This window comes from Penicillium manginii (genome assembly GCF_028828005.1).
Source record: "Penicillium manginii strain IBT 31320 chromosome Unknown utg000001l:1.0-3466041.0:1.0-3467806.0, whole genome shotgun sequence".
Taxonomy (NCBI): Eukaryota; Fungi; Ascomycota; class Eurotiomycetes; order Eurotiales; family Aspergillaceae; genus Penicillium; species Penicillium manginii.
This window is the reverse complement of record NW_026643102.1, coordinates 1,479,738-1,503,893: the sequence shown is the minus strand read 5'-3', so window position 1 is coordinate 1,503,893 and position 24,156 is coordinate 1,479,738. Positions and strand designations below refer to the sequence as shown.

At 50.5% G+C, this 24,156-nt stretch overlaps 8 protein-coding genes across 8 annotated transcripts; 6 read left to right on the top strand and 2 right to left on the bottom strand.

Annotated features, from left to right (window-relative positions):
• Positions 1-2,286: 2,286 nt before the first annotated feature.
• Positions 2,287-3,373, top strand: N7533_000539 (uncharacterized protein; the record flags this gene model as incomplete). Its single annotated transcript, XM_057097189.1, has 2 exons — positions 2,287-2,783; positions 2,875-3,373. 2 exons carry the CDS (start codon positions 2,287-2,289, stop codon positions 3,371-3,373), a joined length of 996 nt encoding a protein of 331 aa, XP_056965682.1.
• A 3,273-nt stretch (positions 3,374-6,646) lies between these two features.
• N7533_000538 (uncharacterized protein) lies at positions 6,647-6,859 on the top strand (the record flags this gene model as incomplete). Its single annotated transcript, XM_057097188.1, has 1 exon — positions 6,647-6,859. The coding sequence occupies one exon, from the start codon at positions 6,647-6,649 to the stop codon at positions 6,857-6,859; it is 213 nt and encodes a 70-aa protein (XP_056965681.1).
• A 486-nt stretch (positions 6,860-7,345) lies between these two features.
• N7533_000537 (uncharacterized protein) lies at positions 7,346-8,257 on the top strand (the record flags this gene model as incomplete). The annotated part of the gene is made up of 1 exon (XM_057097187.1): positions 7,346-8,257. The coding sequence occupies one exon, from the start codon at positions 7,346-7,348 to the stop codon at positions 8,255-8,257; it is 912 nt and encodes a 303-aa protein (XP_056965680.1).
• Positions 8,258-9,150: 893 nt separating this feature from the next.
• Positions 9,151-10,245, top strand: N7533_000536 (nicotinate-nucleotide diphosphorylase (carboxylating); the record flags this gene model as incomplete). The annotated part of the gene is made up of 4 exons (XM_057097186.1): positions 9,151-9,306; positions 9,372-9,427; positions 9,494-9,944; positions 9,985-10,245. 4 exons carry the CDS (start codon positions 9,151-9,153, stop codon positions 10,243-10,245), a joined length of 924 nt encoding a protein of 307 aa, XP_056965679.1.
• Positions 10,246-10,522: 277 nt separating this feature from the next.
• N7533_000535 (putative anucleate primary sterigmata (ApsB)) lies at positions 10,523-15,297 on the bottom strand (the record flags this gene model as incomplete). The annotated part of the gene is made up of 5 exons (XM_057097185.1): positions 10,523-12,194; positions 12,250-13,223; positions 13,277-14,426; positions 14,554-14,962; positions 15,120-15,297. 5 exons carry the CDS (start codon positions 15,295-15,297, stop codon positions 10,523-10,525), a joined length of 4,383 nt encoding a protein of 1,460 aa, XP_056965678.1.
• A 443-nt stretch (positions 15,298-15,740) lies between these two features.
• N7533_000534 (uncharacterized protein) lies at positions 15,741-17,249 on the bottom strand (the record flags this gene model as incomplete). Its single annotated transcript, XM_057097184.1, has 1 exon — positions 15,741-17,249. The coding sequence occupies one exon, from the start codon at positions 17,247-17,249 to the stop codon at positions 15,741-15,743; it is 1,509 nt and encodes a 502-aa protein (XP_056965677.1).
• Positions 17,250-17,972: 723 nt separating this feature from the next.
• orlA (putative alpha,alpha-trehalose-phosphate synthase subunit Tps2) lies at positions 17,973-20,959 on the top strand (the record flags this gene model as incomplete). The annotated part of the gene is given in 4 exon segments (XM_057097183.1): positions 17,973-18,398; positions 18,469-18,555; positions 18,572-20,720; positions 20,793-20,959. The coding sequence occupies 4 exon segments, from the start codon at positions 17,973-17,975 to the stop codon at positions 20,957-20,959; spliced, it is 2,829 nt and encodes a 942-aa protein (XP_056965676.1).
• A 992-nt stretch (positions 20,960-21,951) lies between these two features.
• On the top strand, positions 21,952-23,413 carry N7533_000532 (putative MFS monocarboxylate transporter; the record flags this gene model as incomplete). Its single annotated transcript, XM_057097182.1, has 2 exons — positions 21,952-22,182; positions 22,241-23,413. 2 exons carry the CDS (start codon positions 21,952-21,954, stop codon positions 23,411-23,413), a joined length of 1,404 nt encoding a protein of 467 aa, XP_056965675.1.
• Positions 23,414-24,156: the final 743 nt, after the last annotated feature.

Genomic DNA, 24,156 nt, shown 5'->3' with positions numbered 1-24,156 from the left:
GCTTGCCTAGCTGCTGCTGCTGCTCTTCCTTTCTTTGGAAAATCAATCTTAACGCCGTATGACGTGATGCATGTACACTATACATGTTCTTTTTCTTCTGGTGTGGTGTTTTGTGTTTTCATTTTACCCTTTCTTTTCTACCTGTTTCAATCTTCTCTTCTCTTCTCTTTTTGCGATATGGGGCTATTATCCCCCGGGTCCCCTTTATTCTCGAAATCCGATTCGAGAGCGATTGGAATTCCTCATCATCCCTGTACAGTTTCTCTGGGGGGCTTGTTTTCTACATTTTGGGGGTAGGGTGGGGGGGTTTTTCCTTTTTTTTTACTGGAGTTTCAAAACGGTTTCGTGTGTGGCGTTTCCCCTTCTTCCTCTAATTTTGACTTCCAATACAACTTTTATTGCTTCTCACTTGGAATATTGAAATCCTCTTGCCCTGCCCCCTGTTACACCTTGATCATGATTTGAATCCAACTCCATCTCTGCAGGGCTGGCAACGTTGTACAGAGTCCTGACCGGAGTTCGGTGCCGCAATTTAGAAAGGGGCTCCACTTTGGAACTGACAAATGCAGCTTCCAGAATGATTCATGTTCTGTCAGCGCGGAGATAGCGATCGTTCAAGCCGAGCTGCATCGTTAGGACTGTATCTTTATGATTAAACTTCCACCGATTGATTATACGAACTGATTTTCTTGGGTGCATTTGACTTTGCTTTGGCTTACTCGTACATACACAGTATCCTATCCTATCCTATCCTATCCAGTCCCAGATCTATCCTATCCCACTCTTATGGCGTGCATCGGGACGATAGTCCGCCCGCACCAATTTACCCTTTTCGCATCTTACCCTTTTCTCTCCCTCTCGTACGGAGTACAGAACAGACCTGTTCCTTCGCCCATTCAATCGAGTCCACCTTAAGTCAGCGGAATCTACCAGTGGAGCCATTAGGAACCCACCACCAGCACGAAGCTCCACACCCTCCTTTTCCTGCGCTAGACTTACGTGAGCGAGGCCGCGGACGCGGACTAAAAAAACGGAACAAGGAAAAAAAAAAAGTAAAAAAGTGAAAAAAAATAATCAAAAGTCGCCGAACAGCCGACATACCGAATCGGGCCCAATGCTCCGCGGAGCAGAGCAGGTCTTTAATTCAAGCCGGGATTCGATTTTCCGCATACATTACTAAACTTGCATTGAATGATACATAGTTTAGCTGGGCTTATGTAGCAAGATAGACTAGACTAGAGCTAGAGTAGAGCTCTACGGTGAGCCTTTTCTGAATCTGACTCTGCTCTGACTCTGACATGAACACGTTCCTCCGGTCTTTCTCTTTCCCTTTGGGGTACTTGTTACGTCGCAATACATATGAGTAAAAATACTAGGAACCAGAATGGTGGGTTCTTACTTTCCAAGGTGTTAATCTTGATGCCTTCTTCTAGAAGTATTGGCAATGAGGCATTGCTCTAGGCGCCCCAGGGGCACAGGCACAGGCACAGCCCCGCCGCTGATTCATTCACCGTTAGTACTAGCACTGGCACTATGTATGTACAATGCACGGCAACGATGGAGGGGCCAAGTCCGGGGTAGGAGATTCCTTCGGTCACCGGAAGCCCGTTCTCTCCGAGACGGATGTCGCCCTGCTCTAACCCCGGGGGGACACATGTCTTTTTTTTTGTATGGGTATTGAAGAGTGCGGAGTATGCACATGCGGTGTTTTGGTCGTTAATACTCCGCTCCGACTGTAATTAAACTTATACTGAAGGACTGCCCTAGCCTCGCTGGGGGTAAAGGTGCGGCCATGCACATCAATGGCTCCCAGCTGATCGCCGACCGATTGTATGCTACGCCATGTCCATGCCCCCATGGAAGTTGCATCGGCTGTCCCTGGCTCCGCTCCACTTATGCAGCTGTGCGTTGATGCCTGGGGAATCTGAGATGGTTAGCTTTGTTTGAGGCTGGGCTGGATGGCCTCAGGCGCGTGGATCAGGGCCAGGTCCAGCTCAGCATCACGGGGAGATCAAACCCTAAGAACCAAATCCAATCCAATCCAATTAGAGGAAAATCCCTGTGGCACCCAGCACCAGCAGGCACCTTGTTCAAGTTTAGCCTAAACAAGCCCCCATCCCCTCCCAGCCTCAATTTATCCACGGTGGGCGATTCCGTCCCATTGCGGGGTCCCAACGTCATGACAGCCCCCGCGGCCCTTAAGGTAAACTCCCCATCCCACCAACACCAACAACCACTTCTTTCACAACAACCACAATTACAACCACACCCAGGAACTCCAGCACAATGTCCGCCCCCGAACAAGCCGAATTCACCTTCCTGCCCCTAGGCGCAATAATCCAAGAATTCCGCGTCGGCGGGCAGAACATCGTCCTCGGCTTCCCAACACAAGACCACTACGTCAAGCACAACACCCCGCACTACGGCGCCACAATCGGGCGCGTCGCCAACCGCATTAAAAACGGCCACATCGACGTCCTAAATGGCCGCGAGTACCAGCTCAATCAGAACAATGGGCCCAATGCCCTGCACGGCGGGCCCACGGGCTGGGGGAAGCGTGTCTTTGACGGCCCGCATACTGTCCAGCGTCATGGCCGCGATGCCCTCTTGTTCAAGTACCGCTGTGTTGATGGCGAGGAGGGGTATCCTGGTACCGTTGAGGTGCGCGTTTGGTATACGGCTAGTAAGGAGGGCGAGGCGAAGACCGTTTTGACGGCGGAGTATGAGGTTGAGTTTGTTGGTGATGAGTGTGAGGAGACGGTTGTTAATATCACGAACCACAGGTATGTCGCGGCCACCCCCGGCCCGGCCCAGCCCCAGCCCCAGCCAGGCCAGGCCAAGGGATAACACATACACATACTGACGGGGGAGCAGTTACTTCAACATCGGCGCAGGCCCTACCATCGACGGCACAATCGCCCAACTCGCTACGGGCGATTACCTTCCCCTAGACGCAACAGGAATTCCAGAAGGCAACATCGCCACCTTCCCACGCGACGTGACGAAGCCGTTTACGCTTGCTTCGAAGGGCGCTCATATCGACGACGTATTCGTTATGGAGACCGACCCGGCTAAAATCCCACTCGACACGCGCGGTTTGCCGCTGCGGCGCCTGGCGCAGTTTAGTAATGCTGACACGGGGCTGCATCTGGAAGTTCACAGTACGGAGCCGGCGTTCCAGTTTTATACGGGGAAGTATATTGATGTTCCTTCTATTGATGGGCGGGCGGCGCATACGGAGGGGGCGGGGTTTTGCGTTGAGCCGAGTCGGTTTGTTAATGCTGTTAATGAGCCGGAGTGGAGGGGGATGGTGCTGCTTAAGAGGGGGGAGGTGTTTGGTTGTACGAATGTTTATAAGGCGTGGAAGGATTAGGGATATGGTAAGCTACGCTTGGTTGAGCTTGAAGCTGGGTAGGGTCTTGCATTGAGTGGAGTGGATATACTACATAACAACTTGAATGTACCGATGGTTAGGCCGAGAATTGACCGAGTTTGGATCGGATCTAGAATTTGTGACGATTGTGACGAGTTGTTTGAGGGTAGGTCTTGCTTTTGTGGGATCTAGGCTTTCTCAGTAGAAAACTTCAACTTGAACTTGAACTTGAACTTTGTTTTATGAATTATCTTTGGGGTTCCGTCTTAGTGTGTAGGGATGGTGTATGCATAGTATACAATGTACAGTGTTGCCACCGGCGAGTTTCAACTGATTACTAGTAGTATGTGAGCTTAAAGAAGCCGAGGCACGGTTCCATGGATAAAAAACGCTGGCCGAGTATCGGGAGCCGAAAAGTCCCCATTCTGTTATCTCCGTGACAGCTAAGTACCCGATCCGCGGCATCTCGGCAGCATTTCAGCGAGCCATTCCCAGACCGACTTGGCGATTCGGAGGGTCCGCTCCACTTGCGGCCGATCTGGTACACCACGCATACTGCAGTTTCGACCGCTGACAAAGCCTGAGGGTTCAGAACTGTTTCTTGTTTTTTCCGGGATCGGGATCGCTTTTGCGCCATTCCTGGGCCCATCCATTCTCGTGCTACTTCGCTTCGCTTCACGCTCGTTCGGACGTGGGCATGGGATCATACGATGGCTGCATTGTGTGGACGGATGTAGCATAGTCTTGTACTTCATAGTCTTGTACTTTGCGAACGCGGATGCAATACTCCGTACATAGTTTGTCTTAGGGTACATTCCACGCTAACGATACGCCTTCGACATCATTTGGGCGGAACGACTACCCTACCTGGATGGAACGGGACCCGATCTATTCTCGTTGCTTAAACTCTAGTGTGCTTGATGGACGTTTCTGGTAAGGGCCCTGGCCCACAGGCTACTTTAAGTTAAGAAAGGGGATGAACGGATGTAGAGCAGAACCTGATTTACTGCGTGGGTGGCTTCTGTTTAAGGGAAGTTTGTTCAGTGTTGGAAATGGGCTCCACTTTTATGCAAACTTGCTCTGCTCCCTCCTACGTCCTGGTGGAGTGCCAGTGGTACTATAGGGCGGAATATAGAATCCTCAGCTCAAAGGGAAATAGGCTAGGCCGAAACAATCCAATCCACAATGCTCCATGCATTATTACAAACTGTACATAGTTACCACTGGTACCGTACGGACGGGGTATCAGATCGGGTCTGTGCCGTTTGCCGTTTGCCGTCTCCTACCATCTGCCGTTTTCCGGAGGTTGGGTTGTCCCGCCCACGCGGGTCTGGATTGCCCCTTTCCTGACGTGGTAGATTGTGGGTTTCGGATGGTTTTCTAGAACGTGGGATAGAACGATACATAGAACGGCGCGGGGGGGGGGAAGGGATGGATAAAACGGGCCCGACGGGATCGGAGGCATTCACCCGCGTCCGAGTGGTGATCGTGTGCGTGCTTGTGTGGCTGGGGCTGAAAATGTCTACTACTTCCATAGTCCTGAACCTTCTTTTCGTGTGCGCTATTTAGTTTGGCAGGTCTGTTTGGGATGCTTGGCGTGAATAGTGTATTATTTTATGCTGGGATCGACCGATCGGCCCGGACTTGGTTTACTACTATTTTACTTTAGGTGAATAGTGTCGGCGCTCGGACTCGCGCTATAGCCTTGCTATTGTTTCATGTCCATAGGCTGAATGCGGAGAATGCCACGCATCCGTTGAGGCTTTTACTGTTTGAAACTGCTAGCTGTATCCTTGGACAGGGTCTATTGAATAGCGTTGGAGCCTGCTTTTGGTTAGATGTTTGGATACTGTGGAGTCTGGGCCGCTGGCGGCTACGGGGTTTTGACATTCCGAGTAGAGGCGCTGACGGAACTCGGGTATACGGAGTTCTGTACGTATAAAGCCGTCCTGGAGAAATGTGATGTTCCGGTGGAAATATGGATTTAAGCTATGGGCTCTAGAATGCGGGACCCATAACTTTGAAATCCTAGGATACGGTTATGGTTCTGTTGATCTTTTGAGTTGACCTAAGGCGGGGATGGAGTAGGACAAAGAAAATTGCATAAGCAAAAATCGTATATTGATTTTGACTAGTTGTAAAGGCAATTCAGGATGCACGTTAAAGGACTCGCAGGTTAGCCAGATCATTGCATTGGCAGATATACAGCTCGAGATCTGAGTTCGGCCAACGTATCTGCTAGGCATAACAAGCCTCAACTCACTTGTGTTTAATAGCAGTACTAATACTACTTAATAATAATAGTATTGATTAGTATAGTATTCTAAGGTGCATGAGCGTTTACTGAGTAGTATTTAATACTGTAGCTATCTTACATTTTCGCTTTGGATATACATATCCAAGAGTCAAGTTGTGGGGAGATCTTGGCTCTGCCGCTTTGCAGCATACCAGTGTTTCTTTCCTTTGCAAACATCTCGATTTTGCTTTGTGACACGTATTTCTGCTCTATGGATATTCTCTCTTTGGTTTGAAGCTCTGTGGACTTTTTCTCTGCCCTGGATTGCTTTGCTTTGCATTGCAATATCTTGGTTGACTCTACTGACATGAATGCAGTATTCATAATAAACACTACCTATAAATACTAGAGCCAGGAACTAGTACCATATAGATCTCATTAGTAGGTATTGGACTTGAATTAAATATCATATGTACAAAAACGCACGATAAATGCATATTTGTTATGGAATGCCGTGGTAAGAAGAATACTGTTGTGATCACCATATTTTCTAGCAGCACCGACTAAAGTGACTCTAGCACCAGTGACACCTCTATTAGGTCACTTGGTGCCATCAAATTCACCACCAATACTTGCGGTACCCATTCCTTCGCAAGGTACCAGAAGCGTCACCGATTACCCCCTCACCATCGTACCGTTCTTCCCTACCATCATATCTACCTCACCATTCTCGGCAACTCCCCATCTTGAACAACATCAACATCAAAGTCAACAACAGCCCTGGAGCTCCTTGTGTGCTTTTGTTCAACCTACGACTTTTTCCTATTCTTGATATCTTGAAACTGCCAACCTACATAGATCTGGGAACCCACCACATTGTGTCGCGTAACCGCCCTTTCAGCTCATTGTTACTTCTCCTGCGTTGAAGGGTCTTGCTGGAATACGTCAGTAAACATAAACCTTCCAGCAAAACAATTCTCTAACACATAATATCGCAGCCAAACAACAACTCCCATCAAAGCTACCACATCGCCAAAATGCCAGCTGTCAACACAATCGAGCACGAAGGCTCCTTCAGTCTTCAGCTTCAGCCTCTTGTGAAACGAGGGAACTGGGCAGATAAAAATCGCGGTGTTGTGCTGGTATTTGTCATCGTATTCATTGTCGTGTGCGGTGTTATCTCGCTATTAGTCTATCGTCGGTGGATGAAACACAAGGCCGAGAAGGAATCATATGAAACGACCGTTTAGTCGGATCGAGGATATGGAATATGCTTGACGGGGGAATAGCGGATACTATCAACGATCATCTCTTTGTGAAGAATAGGGTATACTAGGGCCTTGGAATCGCCCACGGATTTGCCAGCTATCGCATGGAATCAGGGTGGCGCGAGCTAGTTCGCTTTGTTCTCCCCATCATGTTTTTTGGCCCTGCCACTTGATCTTATACTACCTACATCGATAGCTTCTCATCCAAGTATGTTTCCTTGCATCTCTACTACTTGATACTATAATGATGGCTTTCTTACACACGTAATCATTCCCGGGGCCAAATGATCCACATATGATATGTGGAGAGCCGCAAGGCTGCCAAGTATCAGCCTCATGGTAACCTAATCTCGAACAAGACTAGCGAGATTCAACCAGAACGCATATTTGATCAACTCGCCCCCTCCCAAGACCCAGCCTAAAAACCAGCCCGAAAAAAAGAACAGCAAAAAGAAAATAGGCATCAAAATGAGAATCCACCACCTCCTCGCCGTAGCCTTGCTCCCCTCATCCACCTTAGCAAACGCAGACCAACAATTCACCATAAACTACGGCAGCGGCCATCAAACCCTCGATCTAATCCGATCAATCGCCTCCGCCAAAAAAGCCAACGACCCCACCGCAACAGATCTCGCCAAAAAGCTGCGCGACCTGCGCGATCAACCCGTGAAAAAATCACCCTACGACGTCGTCTGCGAAACGTCCGCAGATATCAGCGCTGAGATATACCCTCTAGACCCGAGTAATCTCCACCCGCAGATTGCATGGGCAGCGGCCGAGATTGAGGTTCTGTTTTCGGGCCAGCCATATCCGGGTGATTATAATGTTCCTAAGCACCCGGATGGATTTCGAATTGTGCGGGCGGATTTGAATCAGTTGCCCGTCACGGTTCGGGGGTGGATTGAGGGGCATCCGGGCCAGAAATCATTTTGCGTGGTTGATGGGGTGGTGTTCTTTGCGCCGGGGGTTATTTTGGAGATGGCGGGGTTGTTTGCTGGGGAGGGGGGGGGGAGTGTAAAGGTTTGTGATTTAATTGGTTTCTTTTCTTTGGATGGGAATTTTCTGGTGCTAATTGCTGTTCAATTAGGTCAATTCCCTACAGACCCTGAGGTGTATTTGAGAAATAAGGGTGAGGATGTTATCTTCACTGCTCAGCTCTTGGGAAGTACGGAGATTGGAAGCAATTTGTTTTTTAAGGCTGTTGCAAGGAAACAGGTTAGGAAGGATGTGCAGGAGGAAAGCTCTGATGCTGGAGATACAATGAATGGGGCATGGATTGGCGGGGATTTTTACCAACACGCGGATGGGAAACGGGATACCTCGGGTTATCAGTTAGGATCATCTAATGGGCGTGACAGGAAGTCTAAGGATGAGCTTTGATATTGAAGACGGTTACTACAATACCAGTACCATATCTTAAAGTCTACCTAATACATATCCACTGGGTAAAGATCTGGTCATGCTGAAGAACTTGAAGAGAAATACCTAGGTAGGTCTCGCAAAAATGATAAAATGAAAGGTCACCTACTACCTACGTACTCTTGGTATGACAGGTCAAGCTTAAACCCCGATCTGCATAGGGTCCGCTAGACCCATTGTACCCAGTGAGATCTAAGTAAACTTACAAGAAGCTTCGCCCGCACTTACATACATCTTCTCGGATGTTCCCACTTCTGCGGCCAGAGATTCCCAAGTCTCACGACCGCAGAATTGGTATAGGATAGAGCTATCTCCATACCAGGCTACTGTGAATGCGTATCTGTCCCGAATATTGAATGGCTCCGCCCTGGGAGTCCTCATTGGCTGTTCTTTCTGTACTTTCGTCAATGTCAGGGTCAACGGTCAGGACATGGCCCTGGAAATGTAGACAAAGAGTTTTCCTATTAGGTAGTCACAATTATATCAAGGGTTCTAGGCCGGAACTACGAATCCTATAGCTTTACTTGAGCGCATAGAACTATCCCATATCTTGCGCTTCCATCCTATCTGCCGAGTTGCACTAGATATCGCAAAATGTACCTGCAAATGCCCGAGCACAACCATTTTCACATAAACCCCTACTAAATCAAATATGAACAAGAATAAAAATAGTTCAAGAAGAACTATACCAAGCAATACACTCACATCACCCACCTCAACCCCTAATTCCATATACTACCCACGTGACCCATCTCCGATTCTCCCCGACCCCGCGCGGGGAGATTCAAAAGTGCAGTCATCGCCGATCTCCCCCACCTTCAAGTCAACTTCACGCAACACTCACACTCACCACAATGGCAGCTACATACGGAGATATCAGGCACCTACTGCCGGGCAACTACAAGCGCCAAATCACCGACTGGCTAGAGGAGGACTGCCCGAGCCTAGACTATGGCGGTTTCGTCGTCGGCGAGTCGGAGGGCGAGGCCCGATTACTAGGAAAGAGCAAGGTAAGCACCGCAACCGCAGTGAAAATCAATCAATTGCCCCGGTCAATCTCATCTGACACGAGCAGGGCATAATCGCCGGCATCCCCTTCGTCGACGAAGTTTTCTCCCAGCTGGGTTGCGAGTACGTCACATTACATTTCCGCTATACTCACCCTCGCAAATCCACGCACCCAACTAACCAACGCAGAATCGAATGGCATATCAAAGAAGGCGAAGCCCTAAATCTAACACCACACCACCACTGCGCAACAGTCCGCGGCCCCGTCCGCAAAATCCTCCTCGGCGAACGCGTAGCCCTAAACATCCTCGCCCGCTGCTCGGGCATCGCATCCAAGAGCGCGTCCATGCTTTCCGCGCTCCGCGCCGAAGGCTGGAAAGGTACACTAGCCGGTACGCGCAAGACAACACCGGGTTTCCGCGTCGTGGAAAAGTACGGTATTCTTGTCGGTGGAGCGGATCCGCACCGTCATGATCTGAGCCACATGACCATGCTGAAGGACAACCATGTGTGGGCTTGTGCGAATAACCGCGCTGCGGCGGATGGGGGGCGTGAGGGTGAGACGTTGGATCCGAACTCGATTGAGTCCATTGCTGCGGCGATTCCGAGGGCCGTGCTTGCTGCGAAGAGTGCGGGGGGGGTTCGCGACTAAGGTTGAGGTTGAGTGTCGGAGTGTTGAGGAGGCGAATGCGGCTATTGGGGCTGGGGCTGATGTTATTATGTTGGATAATTTTACGCCTGAGGGGGTGAGGGAGGCGGCGAGGGTGCTGAAGAATGAGTGGGCTGGGAAGGGCCGGGCCTTTTTGATTGAGGTTAGTGGTGGGTTGACGGAGGAGAATGCTGCGGCTCATACGTCCCCGGATGTGGATATCTTGTCCACCAGCTCGATTCACCAGGGGACTGGGATTGTGGATTTCTCGCTCAAGGTCTCGCTGCGGTAGTGTTTTGGGGTTTGTACATTTAGACGAATAGTGAACGTGTATCCATGCAATAAAATGTATTTGAATAGAGATACAAGAGAAGAAGGTAAGAAAAAAGTTGATCGGATCCAGTCCAGTCCAGTCCAGTCCAACGCCTCTCATGATCATCGTAATCCCGAACATCGCAAGACAGGTGCAGGCAAGATGCAACACAAAAACGATAAAACAAGGTCGAACAAGGGTATATAGTACACAAAGACATTACTACATCGCATCACCCATCAGTTCAAAACATAGTTCAGACTTCGATATCTACCGTAAACCCCTCCCCTTCACTCGAGCTCGGGGCTTCATCGGAGGTCTGTGGGCGATTGCGTCCATTCTCTGTGATGGTCTTTTGGGAGCCAAGAAGTCTGGTGCGCTCTCGTCGCAATTGATCTTGGAGATTCTTGATGTCAGCATCGCGTTCTTCCAATCGCTTACGTGCTCCACTGCGGTCGAGAAGACGGCCTTCACGCTCAGCTTTCAGTCGCTTCTCGAGTTCATGCAGACGGTGAATCCATTTCTCGTTATCCCCTTCCCAATTTCCCGTCCCACCGCTACCGCGTGTACGGTGGGTCATCGCGCCAGCATTGTTGGTCAATGTGCTAGTTGACGAGGAGTGGGAGGGCTGCGGCAGGCCTGTGGAGTGGCGCGCGATGCTTCTATCAGGGCGCGGCTTCTCGCTGGCTCCTGAGGTGGAGTTCTGGCGCGTCAACGAACGCTCAAGGTCTGCGGGAGAACCAATCGATGGAGATCGAGACCCGGAGGCGAGTACAGCAGTAGTTGAAGATCCATGGACGCGAGAATTAGATTGAAGCAGATTGATCTCTGCTTTCAAAAGCCGGTTTTCCCCACGCAATTTGCTTATCTCCGGGGACGAACTTGAATGACCACGTCCATTGCGCAGATTCTTGACAGCTTCCTCGACCCGTTCCAGTCTGCGGACTCGCTGGGCAAAAGCGCTTTCAAGGTTGTGGTACTGCTTGGTCAAGTCGTGCTCGATACTTCTGGCGCGACTCTTGAAACCTGAAATCACCCCTTCGACAGTCTTGATAGCAAGCATCAGATTCCGATTGAAACCAGGCCAAAAGAGGATATTGCCGATGACTTCTTGACTTGGCAAGTTGCCATTGATCAGACTATTTGAATGAGCCCAATCGGGACCACAGAGCGCGGAAAGTCTCTTCCAGACAGTAAGGAACAATGTGTTGCGCTCACTGAGCTGGTCCCGGAATTGCTGTTCGAGAGAGGTGAAACGCTTGCGATCTTGATTCCTAGCGATTTCCAGGTCCGTGATGCGAGAGTTGCTCTGGGTGATAGTCCGTGATGCTTGCTGATGAGACTTGAGGGATTGTTCAAAGGATTGCTTGTCAGCCCTGCGAGCTTGTCGTTCACGTTCCAGTAGTTCAGAGAGTTTGCGGGACTCAAGTCCATGGCTTTCTAAAAGAGCATCTCGGTTACGAAGAACCGTCTCTTTCTCGTCCAATTGTTGTCGTACGCTCTCCAACTCGAGAGCGGTGGATTCAAGTTCCTTTTGAAGCTTCATGATGTTTGAAATCAGGCTTGTTCGACTGCCACTGAGATCTCCCAGGGTTTCACGAAGGTTATTCTCAAGGTCCGTCAATCGTTCTCGCCAAGTGTTAGCTTCAATTTCTTGTGTTGAAAGACTCTTCTTCAAACGTCGTGCCTCTTCTTTGGCTGATGACGCTTCCCGATTCAATTCATTCATGATGCGCTGAACCTCTTGTTTCTCCTTGCTGCCAACGACCTCGCGTTGGTGTCTTTCATCTGCCAGACGTTGCTCGAGCTCCCTGGTTTTCTCCTTCTCGCTATGCAAGCTTATGTGGTAGGTCTTCAACTCAGATTCCAAATCTCCAATGCGAATCTTATCGCTCTCTTGCTCCTCCCCGGAGGAACGCAATCTCGTTCTGGCTGGATTCAATTTGCACAGTCAAGCGTTGCACCTTGGTATTAGCCTCGAACAAGCCCTTCTCGAGAGACTCGAACTCGCTGTTGGTTTCCTCCAACTCCTGCTGAACAGCCTTGTACCGTTGTAGGTTGTTCTGGGCATCTTCCTCAAGTCGAATGATACCCTCACTGGCCGAGCGCATCTCTGCCTGTAAGACCTTAAGGTTCTCATCTTGGTTTCGAAGGTCTTCGTTCAGACGTTGACACTCGACAATCTTTTGATCCAGCTCCTCTCCAAGAGTATCCAGTTCCTCTTGGGCTTCGGCACGAAGATCTTGGAAGGCAGCATCGCGTTCATCTGCCATCTGAATTGCTTGATCACGCTCCTGTTGGATATTTTGGATTTCCTCCTCGGCCTGATCGACATCGGCCTGATATGCCTTGTCAAGAGCCTCGAGTTCCCCAACGACCTCATCTAATTGAGCTCGAATAGCCTGGTTATCAAGCTTGAGAGTCGACAATTGGTCACGTAGCTGTCCATTTCGAGCCTCAAGCTCCTCGCGATCCATGTCTTCGCGGGACACACCAGTCGCATCACTGGGCTCCGACATTGGTCGTCCATAGGCACGAGAGGCGGAACGGTCAAATATGCTGTCACCGGCCACAGACCGACCACCGTCTCGTCGCTGACCAAGTTTCAACTCCTCGATTTCCTGGTAGAGGCGTTCCTTCTCGCGGTTCCGAGATGTGAGCATCGAGGTTTGGGCGCTCACCTCTTTCCTGAGCTCGGCATTTTCCTGCTTGAGAAGTTCAAGCTCGACCATCAAGGCACTGCTAGAGGTACTTATCAATGCACCGCGGTTGCCTTCTCTGCTAGATTGTCGTGAAACGGATGATTCGCCTCGTTCGTATTGTCCTGACTTTGGAACGCCTGTAGCTGAATAGATCTCACTGCGAAGACGAATGGATTCGTCTCGGAGATTACGATTCTCCTCTTCAGCTTGCTCACGAGCCGCAGTCTCTGCATCCAACATGTCTTTCCACATGTCCTATTGTATGGTATGTTAGCTTGCCACCAGATACATAGGCCGTGAAAGCTTACCCTTTCTTCCCTTGCATCTGCATCATCAGAGCCTCCTGTTCGGTTCTCATTCAGGGACTTGACCATTTCTGCAAGGCGTCGCTTTTCAGATTCTCTGGCTAAGCTCTCTGTTCTCAAGCGTTCGATCTCAATTTCGTAGGTTTCAACTCGCTCGCGTAAGAAGACAATCTCTCCATCTTGAGCCGAGTCGCGGTCATCCTCTGAAGCCTCAGGGTCATGGTTGACCATGGAGTCCTTATCAGATTGTTGATCCTTCATCTGTTTTTCTAAGTCACGGATTTTACGCCGCAGACCTTGGTTATCTTTCTGAAGTTTCAGCTTGTCGGACTTGAGTTCAACATTTTCAGAGATCATTTCCTTGATACCCTCCTCGGACCGCTTGTTGAGCGCTTCATTGAGGAAATGGATTCGCATTTTCAGATCAAAGTTCTCCTTCGAAAGACGGTCAATGGTGCTGCTTTGCTCCTTCAGGGTCATGTTACGGCCGCTTCTTCCGAATGCAGGAGTTGCAGCCCCCGCTCGTTTTTCAGGCGAGGGACCCGTGTTGCCATAGTCTTCGCGAAACTTTTGGACAAAAGTACTAGGCACCTGGATGCCTTTGATACGCTCCGCAATCACGGTATCGCTGGGGAAACTGCTCTGGGTTTTAGCCTTGGGAGTTACAGGACCTCCTTCGTCGAAGCCAGTCTGTCTTGAGGATCGCGGTGAGCCTTCCTCCTCCAAAGTCTGCAGACCACCATCTGCAGGCCCAGCCACATTGCGTCTGTCGAAAGGGTTCTCTTCACTGTAGCCTGATACACCAGATGCCATACTGCCGAGACTAGTTGTTCGTGTGACATGAGCACGACTTCCCGCATTGAGACTGCCCCAGTTCTCAGGAGTGGCGCCGCCGGATTGGAGGGCAAAATCGGCGCCCAGTGTCGCATCGCTGTGTGTAGTTTCGGTGTTGTTGCTTGCGATCGATGAGTGCGATAATCGATTGGCGGACTGGCGGCTAGTCAAGTATTTAGGTCGACTTGACCTCCTACTAGCGATACTACCGCTCTGATCGCTGAATAGTCTGGATGGACCGGGAGAGATACTGCGAGAGCTTTGCCCGAGTTTTGAGGGTGTGAGTTGCGATTCGTTCTCCGCTTGGGAAATTTGAGACCTGAAAGATGGTTCGTCATGGGTAAACTGAATGTCGTGGGGGGGCGGGTTCGGATGAGAAATTCTGGTCGTGGAAAGTACTCCGGTAGGTCGCAGCTGCTGAGGGTGACGAAGCTAGCGAATCAAACGTCGACTCATTTTCTGTTTGTTGTGTATTGTAGGCCGAGGCACTATCTACATCCTGGCGCTCAGTCGTTTCAGTTTCAACAGGGCCGGTTTGATCCTCTGCATCCTGGTAGCTTTCTGATGGTGGAATGAAGGAGAATTGTGATGACTCGTTTTGCCCGTCTGTGTTGAGATCGCGGCTACCACCAACCCCAACCAGATAGGTATCGTCTGCGCCAGCTGTTGGCCCAGTAGTTGCAACCTCGATTGTCGAGGGCTCGGGAAGAAAGCTTGACTCCATGTCCATCAGCTTCCGACGCATCTCATTCTCCTCCATCAATGTTTGGTTGTTGACCCGTTCGTGATCGCCATTTTCGCTGGACAAGTGTAATAGACTGCTGTCGTCGCGGTCGGTCAAGGGGGGGTAGCACACTGGTGTCATCGGGGTCTGGAAAGGTCGTCGCGGTGAAGTCTAAGTCATCGAGATTTGGTTCAGCGGTGTGCGCAGACATTGTTGTCGTGGCGTCGTCTTGGGCATCGCGCGCATTGTGCGCTTCGCTGGTGGATGTTATCGAGTCGTCGATGGTACTCGGGGGGTGAACCCCCCGCTCGTCCTCGGCCATGAAGTAGTCGGAAGCGCCAAAATCGGCATCCAGGGGCGAGAGTTCGTCTGGGGTAAGGAATGCGCCAGACTCATGAGAGGAGGGGATGCGCACCGAGGGGCCTGTGACGATCGGAGGTGTTGTGACGGGGGTCCTGGTCGACATGGTGACAGCGCCCGAGCGTGTTTTGGGTCTCCACCCAGCTGTGCGTTTGCCCACAATATGATTGGCAAATTAACGGCGCTGAGAGGTGTATGTGAAATCTTGATAGCTCTCATTTGAGGTTGAAGTAGTGGGTTAAAATAGATGTATCGGAAAGAAAACAAGGAGAACCACAGCAGGAGCTGCCGTCCCTTGGTACCTTTCGATCGTTCATCGAGTGTCCCTGGGAAAGTGTCAAGGGTGGCCACCTTATCGACACGGCCCGTCCCTAGTAATAGCCTGCACTATTTCCACGGCAAAACCGAGAGAAGGTTAATGCCACCCACCTGTTCGATCTAACAATAACGGGGTCGAGGTACTGGATGGGAAAGACAAGAGTTGGGTATATATTATGTATGTAGGGTATCTTAATAATGTACATTTGGATCTCTTCGAGTAACAGACCCTCAATCACTAGGCACAAGCTTCTCTCGCAGCGTCTCCAACTGGTCGAAATTTGCCCGTAGCGCAGAAGCAAGAATCGAATTAACCCTGCTCGTATTCTTCCAATTCTGGGAATAATCACAAAGCTGTTCATAGGCAGTAGAAAACACGTTCTGCAACTCAGCAGTTCGTGTAAAGGAGCGACCCAAATCATTCATATAATGTGTTGGGTCTTGAATGCATAGCCTCTGGCCAGCCGGCATGTTGCCTCGAGAGACTGCGGTTCTTTTTGCGTTGATGAGAGATCGTTGGCCACGCAGACATGCAGTGTTGGTGTTTCCCTCTCGGAATTCTTGTATCTTCTCAGATCCAAAAAATCCTGGAGGATCGACCGCAACGCCGATAGATTGAAGGTCAACGTCAGTGCCATAGAATTTCAAGAACTTCATAAACTGCTCTCCGGTATTGAAAGGCACTGAGAACCGATCATGATTCAACTTCAAAAAGGTGACCAAGAGCATGGCTAGTGCATCTGGTCTGATCCCTGACTGCAAAGATTGAGATAGACCACGGGCTTCAAGTAAGGCCCGAGTTGCCATGTACAACGGGCGGAGAGTAGGATACTGGTCCAGGCAACTTTCCAGGTAATCCATGATAGCCGGGGCTTTTTCGCCACAGTGAAATCGTAATAGTAATCCCGTCGGTTGGTGACGAGCCTCGAGAACAGGGCGTCGCTTCCCAGAAAGCTGAATCCGATCAAACGGCGGACTGTTCTCGAGGGTAGATTCGACTTGGCGGAGGAGACGCAGATGCGCATCGTGGATCTGGGGCCTTGTGGCACTTGGCTTCCGCGCTCGGTCTGGGGATCGGAGGGGATCTTCAAATGGTAGGAGGAAATTAAGGTCTGAGTGAGGCAGCGCTAGGCCAATGTGACGAAAGCCAATGAGTTGAGGTGTGTGAGGGACAATCGGATTTAATGAGTCGATGACATGTGCACTCAATTGGTCGGTCCAGATCTGCTCTGGGGAGCTTGGAGTTAGATAGCGCTCCAATGCGAGAATCTCTGCATTGAGGAAGGCAGTGGCATCGTCAATCCCATCAGAGAGTTCCAGGAAGCTTGTCCAGGGATAGCTCCCAGCGTTCTCATCGTGGAAAGTGCCAGAGCTCCGAATCAATGTGTCCGCGGGCCGACTTTGCGTTGATCGAGTGGCAGCGTCTTCATGGCGTAGGCGACGACGTTGCCTACTCGTGGTCTCTTTCGGCTTGGTCTCCTTCAGTGTGGATGCCGGCGGTGTGGCTGGTGGACATTCTGGCCGGGACTCGAGAGGTATTTCTGGTCGCCAAAGAGCCGCAGGAAGTGGACGAGGGTATACTTTGCGGATGAGACGATTTCGATTTGAGGTCCGATGGGCGTCTAATGTTTTCCGAAGGTTATTGGCGAAGACATCGGAATCTTGGTGGGCCGAGACACTGGCTCGAAGCCGAGGATTATGGAGAGCAATGCGCGATGATCGAAGGGCGGACAGCCGCATAGCAGCGTGGTTAGCTCAGAAGCATGTCGTGTGAAGATAAGAGGTTCAACTTCTACCAATTGCAGAACACGGGCGGAGGCCATAGCTGGCCTGAGGCAAACAATCCTGGACGATCCCAATGCGGGATGATTACCTTAGTAGGGTACAGGCAACTAGCACGAATGCGATATCGGTGCTGAACTTTGACTTTGACTTTGACCCAGAGATCTTTTTTTGGTCTTGATCAACTCTCGAGAACCCCTTGACATTAACCTTTTCAGTTTATTTTGAAGGTGGTTGATATCGCAACATCCTCGTACTATCAACGTCATTCCTATAGCGTCAGTTCCTGTTTTGGACGGCGGTCCCCCATTGCATCTCACACACACCGCTTGCCCCTCCACCGACGGCGAACGCCTCCTCTTCCTCAACAGTCTCCTTCAAAGGAATAACCTGCGTTGATTTTCTTTTTTTACCCCTTCTTGAAACCTATTGGTGCTGTCTTCCCGATCATCCATGGCTCTCGCGCGCCCATAGTTTCCGATAACCCGTGTCGATCTACCCCTCGACCTCGCCGCTCTGCCCCGAGGTACGTGACTCCCTTTACAGCGCTCTTATCTGCCAACTTCACGTTTTCTTGTGTTGAATGAGGCCCTGCATGTGACAATTGCACCTCTGCTGACACACAGTACAGTTCAATCGCGGGAAACACTGCCCGTTACCACTCATCGAACCCTACACACCATGTCTGAATCATCGAGCCCCGCGCATGTGCCTGATGGACAACCAAACCCAGTACTTGTCGGGCCAGGGATGAAGGCTTTGCGTGATGAAGCATATTCCAAAGCTACCAATGCGACACCGAGCTTGGATACAGATAAAACACATCCGGTCGATAGTGATGCGCCTTCATACTTCGCCGGCATCCCAGGGACCAGGACTGAGTCAATGGACTCATCAGATTTGGCCACATCGGGGGCTGAATCCCGAAGAAAAACATCCGCAGGGGAGGACCTACTTCGTCGTTTAAGCTTAACAGGACCAGCTTCGCCGATGTCGCCAGGTATCGACCCGCGTGAGGAACATCCTGGACTACGCCTGAGTGGCCGAGTGATTAGTGCCGCCTTCTGTATTCCCTACAAACTCTACTTCAAAGCAGGCTCAGACTGGGTATCTACTTCAATATTCCTTCTCTGTATATATCGGAGTCAACTACTGACTAATCATCTTGTGTTCACAGATCGTGAAACCCCGGTCTGGCACCTCGGCTTTATTCGACTCCTTTGCTCATCTGGCATCCGATGAGACCCATTGGTCACATACCCTTGTGGGATGGACTGGAGAAGTTGAACCAATCCTGGAAAGCAAGGTCCCTCTCCAACCAATCACCTCCAACGCGGCAAGCAAATTGCCCCCCTAGCTCCAACAACGCGAATATTCCCATCAACAAAGCGGCCGCGCCTGTTCCCGTCAATGCAAGTCAGCAACTACCCTCAAACCCCCTCGTTGATGGAATCAGCGTTGGTCGGGAAGAAAGAGAAGCACTTGATCGTCAATTGAAAACGGGCCGATACGGCAAAGTCTTACCTGTCTGGCTGTCAGACGCCCAAGAGGAGCCGCAAGACACCGTCTTGCTCAAAGACCAAGGTCGATGGCGCCGATATGCCGAGAGGGAATTATACCCTCTTCTGCATTACAAGCAACATGGGCCGACAGACGGGCGCTCGGAGCGGCGCTGGTGGGCTGATTACACCCGCTTGAACCAGCTATTCGCAGATCGTATCGCGGCAGAATACCAAGAAGGCGACGTCGTATGGATCCATGACTACCACCTGTTCCTTCTTCCAAGTTTACTGCGCCAACGCATTCCCAACGTCTACATCGGATTTTTCTTGCACTCGCCCTTCCCCAGCAGTGAATTCGTACGCTGTCTCGCCAAGCGCAAGGAAGTCTTGACTGGAGTCCTTGGCGCCAACATGATTGGATTCCAGACCTTCTCGTACTCTCGGCACTTCTCTTCATGTTGCACGCGGGTGTTAGGCTTCGAATCTAATTCGGCCGGGGTGGATGCATACGGCGCCCACGTTGCCGTGGATGTCTTCCCTATCGGAATCGATGCACGAGCTATCCAGAAGGCTGCGTTCGGGGGTTCGGATATCGAAACCGCAGTAGCAGGCATTCGCAAGCTATATGCGGGGAAGAAAATCATCGTTGGACGTGACCGACTGGATAGCGTTCGAGGCGTGGCACAGAAACTACAAGCATTCGAGGTGTTCCTAGAGCGGTATCCCGACTGGCGTGACAAAGTTGTCCTCATCCAGGTGACAAGTCCAACCAGCGTGGAGGAAGAAAAGGAGGATCCCGAGAACACTATTGCCGGTCAGATTTCGAATCTGGTTTCTACGATCAACGGCCGGTTCGGTTCATTGAGCTTCTCGCCTGTTCAATACTACCCGCAATACCTGTCGCAGTCTGAATATTTTGCTCTCCTACGTGTCGCCGACGTCGGTCTCATTACCACAGTACGAGATGGCATGAACACAACAAGTCTGGAGTATATCGTTTGCCAGCAGACAAACCACAGTCCACTCATCCTCTCGGAATTCTCTGGTACCGCGGGTACCCTGCCTAGTGCCATAAACATCAACCCGTGGGACTTGGTGGGTGTCGCCGGAGCCATCGACAAAGCCCTCCACATGCCTGCTGAGCAACGCAAAGAACAACATATGAAACTCTATAAACATGTTATCACCAACACAGTTGCCACCTGGTCACGACAGTTCCTGAATCGCTTACTAACCAATCTATTATCCTTCGATCAATCCGTCGCCACGCCCGCGCTTGATCGAGCCAAGGTCGTCAAGCAGTACCGCAAAGCCCGCAGACGTCTTTTCATGTTCGACTATGACGGTACCCTGACTCCGATCGTCAAGGACCCACAGGCGGCCATTCCGTCCGATCGAGTATTACGCACCCTCAAGAGTCTCTCAGCCGACCCCCGAAATGCAGTCTGGATCATCAGCGGCAGAGACCAAGCCTTCTTGGATGAGTGGATGGGACACATTCCAGAGCTTGGCCTCAGTGCAGAGCACGGCTGCTTCATCCGCCAACCTCGCTCAGACGACTGGGAGAACCTGGCAGATCAGACCAACATGGGCTGGCAGAAGGAAGTGGTAGATGTTTTCCAGCACTATACCGAGCGAACGCAAGGAGCCTTCATTGAGCGCAAGCGAGTGGCATTGACATGGCACTATCGTCGCGCTGACCCAGAGTATGGAGCCTTCCAGGCCCGCGAGTGCCGCAAGGCCCTTGAGGATACCGTCGCCAAAAGATGGGATGTGGAAGTTATGGCAGGCAAGGCCAACTTGGAGGTCCGACCAACATTCGTCAACAAAGGATTTATCGCTACGCGGTTGGTGAATGAATATGGGCCGGAACCCGGAAAGGCACCCGAATTTGTCTTGTGTCTGGGCGATGACTTTACGGACGAAGGTATGTGAATGGACCGAGTATTCTCGTTGAACATTCAAAAAGTAGGCTTTGCTAACAATGGCTCGTACACAGACATGTTCCGCGCGCTCAAGAAATCCGGTTTGCCCCAAGACCATGTTTACTCGGTCACTGTGGGCGCCAGCTCGAAACAAACGGACGCTAGCTGGCATCTTCTTGAGCCGGCAGACGTCATTAGTACGATCCAGCTGCTTAATAGCAGTTCGAACCAAGATCACTGAGACATGTTATCAGTCATTCGGGCCGATCTTAATTGCACCTAGTATTGACATGGGTGTTCCCTCACTCCCGGGATGCCGGGCTGCTGGGCTGCTGGGCGGGACTAGGCTTGGACGACCTTTCGATCTGGACCACGCCAATGCCAGACCCCCAACATGATTCCACGCACGTAGTATACGATACGAACCCATGGGCCCCGGTGGACGTTTTATTTTTCCTCCTCTCTTTCTATCTCTCTTGCTCTTTAAAACTTCGGTTGCTATGTCCTACTTTACTTTTTCCGGGGGTGTTAGCTGGCGTATCTTGGACATTTGTCCCGTGGTTTGTCTTGTTCTCTGCTCTGGCTTCTTGCTCTCATTTTGATATAATCCCTGGCATAGATGCATAAGCCTTGAACTTTAAAGATATTAGATAGCAATGGATATGGATTTATCCCGCAGACTCCGAGACATGTGAGGGAGGGTCTCCTCTTTTGCGGGGACGGGGGGCGTAAGTAGCCATCCCCCGTGGGGATGGCGTGATAGATGCAAGTATAAAGTGGAGAGACAATTCACATCTACCGAGAATGAAAACGACAATGATAATGATAATGCGATTGTCCACCATCCACCACCATTACAGACTCACAATTTTGCAAAACCGGTGGACCCCGTTTTCGGATGTGGCTTCGGAAGGGCGTGTTGGACTCGGCAATCTGTGCGAATTACCGGTTGCCGCAAAACGATCGGCGCAAAGGCCGTCCAACTTTGGATGGTCGTCTTTTTTTCTGGCTAAGAAGAAATTAAATTGGGTCGATGCTCATGAGTCAGTTGGAGTCGGGCATTTCTATTTCAGTCGGGGTTTTGGCTGGCTCTCCGCTTCATCTTCTTTTTACTTGTGCTGGCACTGGTTCTATACCGAGAGACATGATATCTTGAATTGAGTCGGCCTTCTAAAGAACCTCCCCCACTCAATTCTTTCTCTGAATTGCAAATTGCAAATCCCGATACTGGCAATGGCCGAATCAACACCCCACAAAGACTCGCAAGAGAAGAGGTCGAGTGTAGTCGAAGAAACAAACTTGCACACAGAGAAATATGACCCCGGTGCTCTCGAAGCCAATTCACACTCACATTCATCCGACGACGACGACGACTCAACCATAAACGAACATGAAGCCCAAACCGGCTCAGACCTCACCCAAACACCAACAAACACCAGCGCCGTCGCGCGCACCCTCTCCGCCGTCCGAACCCGCGAGTCAGGAAAAGAAATCGGCCCCCCCACCAGACGGAGGCCTGCAGGCATGGCTACAAGTCGCACTGGGCCACATGATCATCTTCAACACGTGGGGGTATATCAACAGCTTCGGCGTCTTCCAAACATACTACACCTCGACGCTATCCCGCTCACCCTCCGACATCTCGTGGGTAGGCAGTATCCAGATCTTCCTGCTCTTTTTCATCGGGACATTCTCCGGCCGCGCGACGGATGCGGGATACTTCCGCTTCACGCTGACGGTTGGCGCGACGCTGGAATGCTTTTGTATCTTCATGACATCGCTTTGTACGGAGTATTGGCAGCTTTTTTTGGCGCAGGGATTGGGGCAGGGGATTGGGTGTGGGCTTATGTTTTGTCCTACGCTTGCGCTTATTTCGACGTATTTTGTGCGGAGGAGAGGGATTGCGTTGGGGCTTGTTGCTTCTGGGTCGGCGACGGGAGGATTGGTTTTCCCGGCTGTTGTTATGAAGTTGTTGCCGCAGATTGGGTATGGGTGGACTATGCGGGTGTTGGGGTTGATTTCGGTTGTTACGTTGGTTCCTTGTTTGCTGTTTTTTAAGCAGCGGTTGCCGCCGCGGAAGAGCGGGCCTGTTGTTGAGTGGGCTGCTTTTAAGGAGCCGAGTTATTTGCTCTTTGCTGTGGGGATGTTTTTGAATTTCTGGGGTTTGTATGTTGCTTTTTTTTACATTGGCAGTTTTAGTCGGGAGATTATTGGCGTTGATCAGACTACTTCGATTGATCTTTTGATGGTTATGAATGGGGTTGGAATCGTGGGCCGACTTGTGCCTAACTTTTTGGCGGATCAGTTTACAGGTCCGTTGAATCTGTTGATTCCGTTTAGTGGTGCGACGGCTTTGGTGGCTTATTGCTGGGCTGCTGTGAAGGATATGTCTGGGTTGTGGGCGTTCGCGGTGTTTTATGGTCTGTCTGCCGCTGGTATCCAGTCGCTTTTCCCTGCTACGTTGAGTACGCTTACAACGGATTTGAAGAAAACGGGCGTGCGGATGGGGATGGTTCTTAGTGTTGTTGCGGTGGCTGCTTTGATCGGTTCGCCTATTGCGGGTGCGTTGGTGCAGCTCGATGATGGGGGATATCTGTACGCGCAGATGTTCATGGGCAGCGCAATCATTGCAGGGACATTGACTTTGATCGCGGCGAGGATTGTCAAGGTTGGTACCGGCCTTGCTCGTGTGTAAAATGAAGAGCGTCGGTCATTCAAGTTAAAGATACCCTGCATATAGATTGAGTGGATGAGTAAATAGACTGTACATAGTGAGCCTGTGGCTCAATGTTCCAAGGTTAATAATGAATTTTGCTACTAGTATTCACAGGAGGTGATCCTTTGTCTTCCTACGAAGCCTGTAGAGATACCACTAGTGGTACTAATATCCTATAGGTGCTAAGATAAAATTCTGAGTTCACCACCAAGACTATCACCCAACCTGATGCTTCAAGCCGTTATCAGATCTCAAATGTTGCATCTCACGAACCAGGAACTCAGCCCTTCACCGGGTAAAGTTTACGGGTTTTCTTTGCCAATGGCCAACTTCCAAACAATAGGTGTTGGCCTCGTTTTCAAGCTTAACTCACAGCAGCGAAGCACATACTCAATTAATCGACTGGATGAAGAGCACGTCTTGGTTGATGATGAAACGGGAGTACATGGGAGATCTGAGGGCCCGGTCATTCGGTCTATCATTATTTGAGATTCTTCCACGGCTCATCATCACCTGGCACTAATTATCGCGATAATGATGATGGAAGACGATGTTCCATTCATAGAGAACGTGTTGGCAGAAAGATTCAACTTTATATAGAGATGTGTGACAGCTTGAGACTACAGCCCGAGTCTCTTGTATTTTGTCGAGATTATTGATATCTAGTTGTTTATTCGCATGATACATGATGGATGTCTTCTTCTTTTGAGGTTGCTTGATTT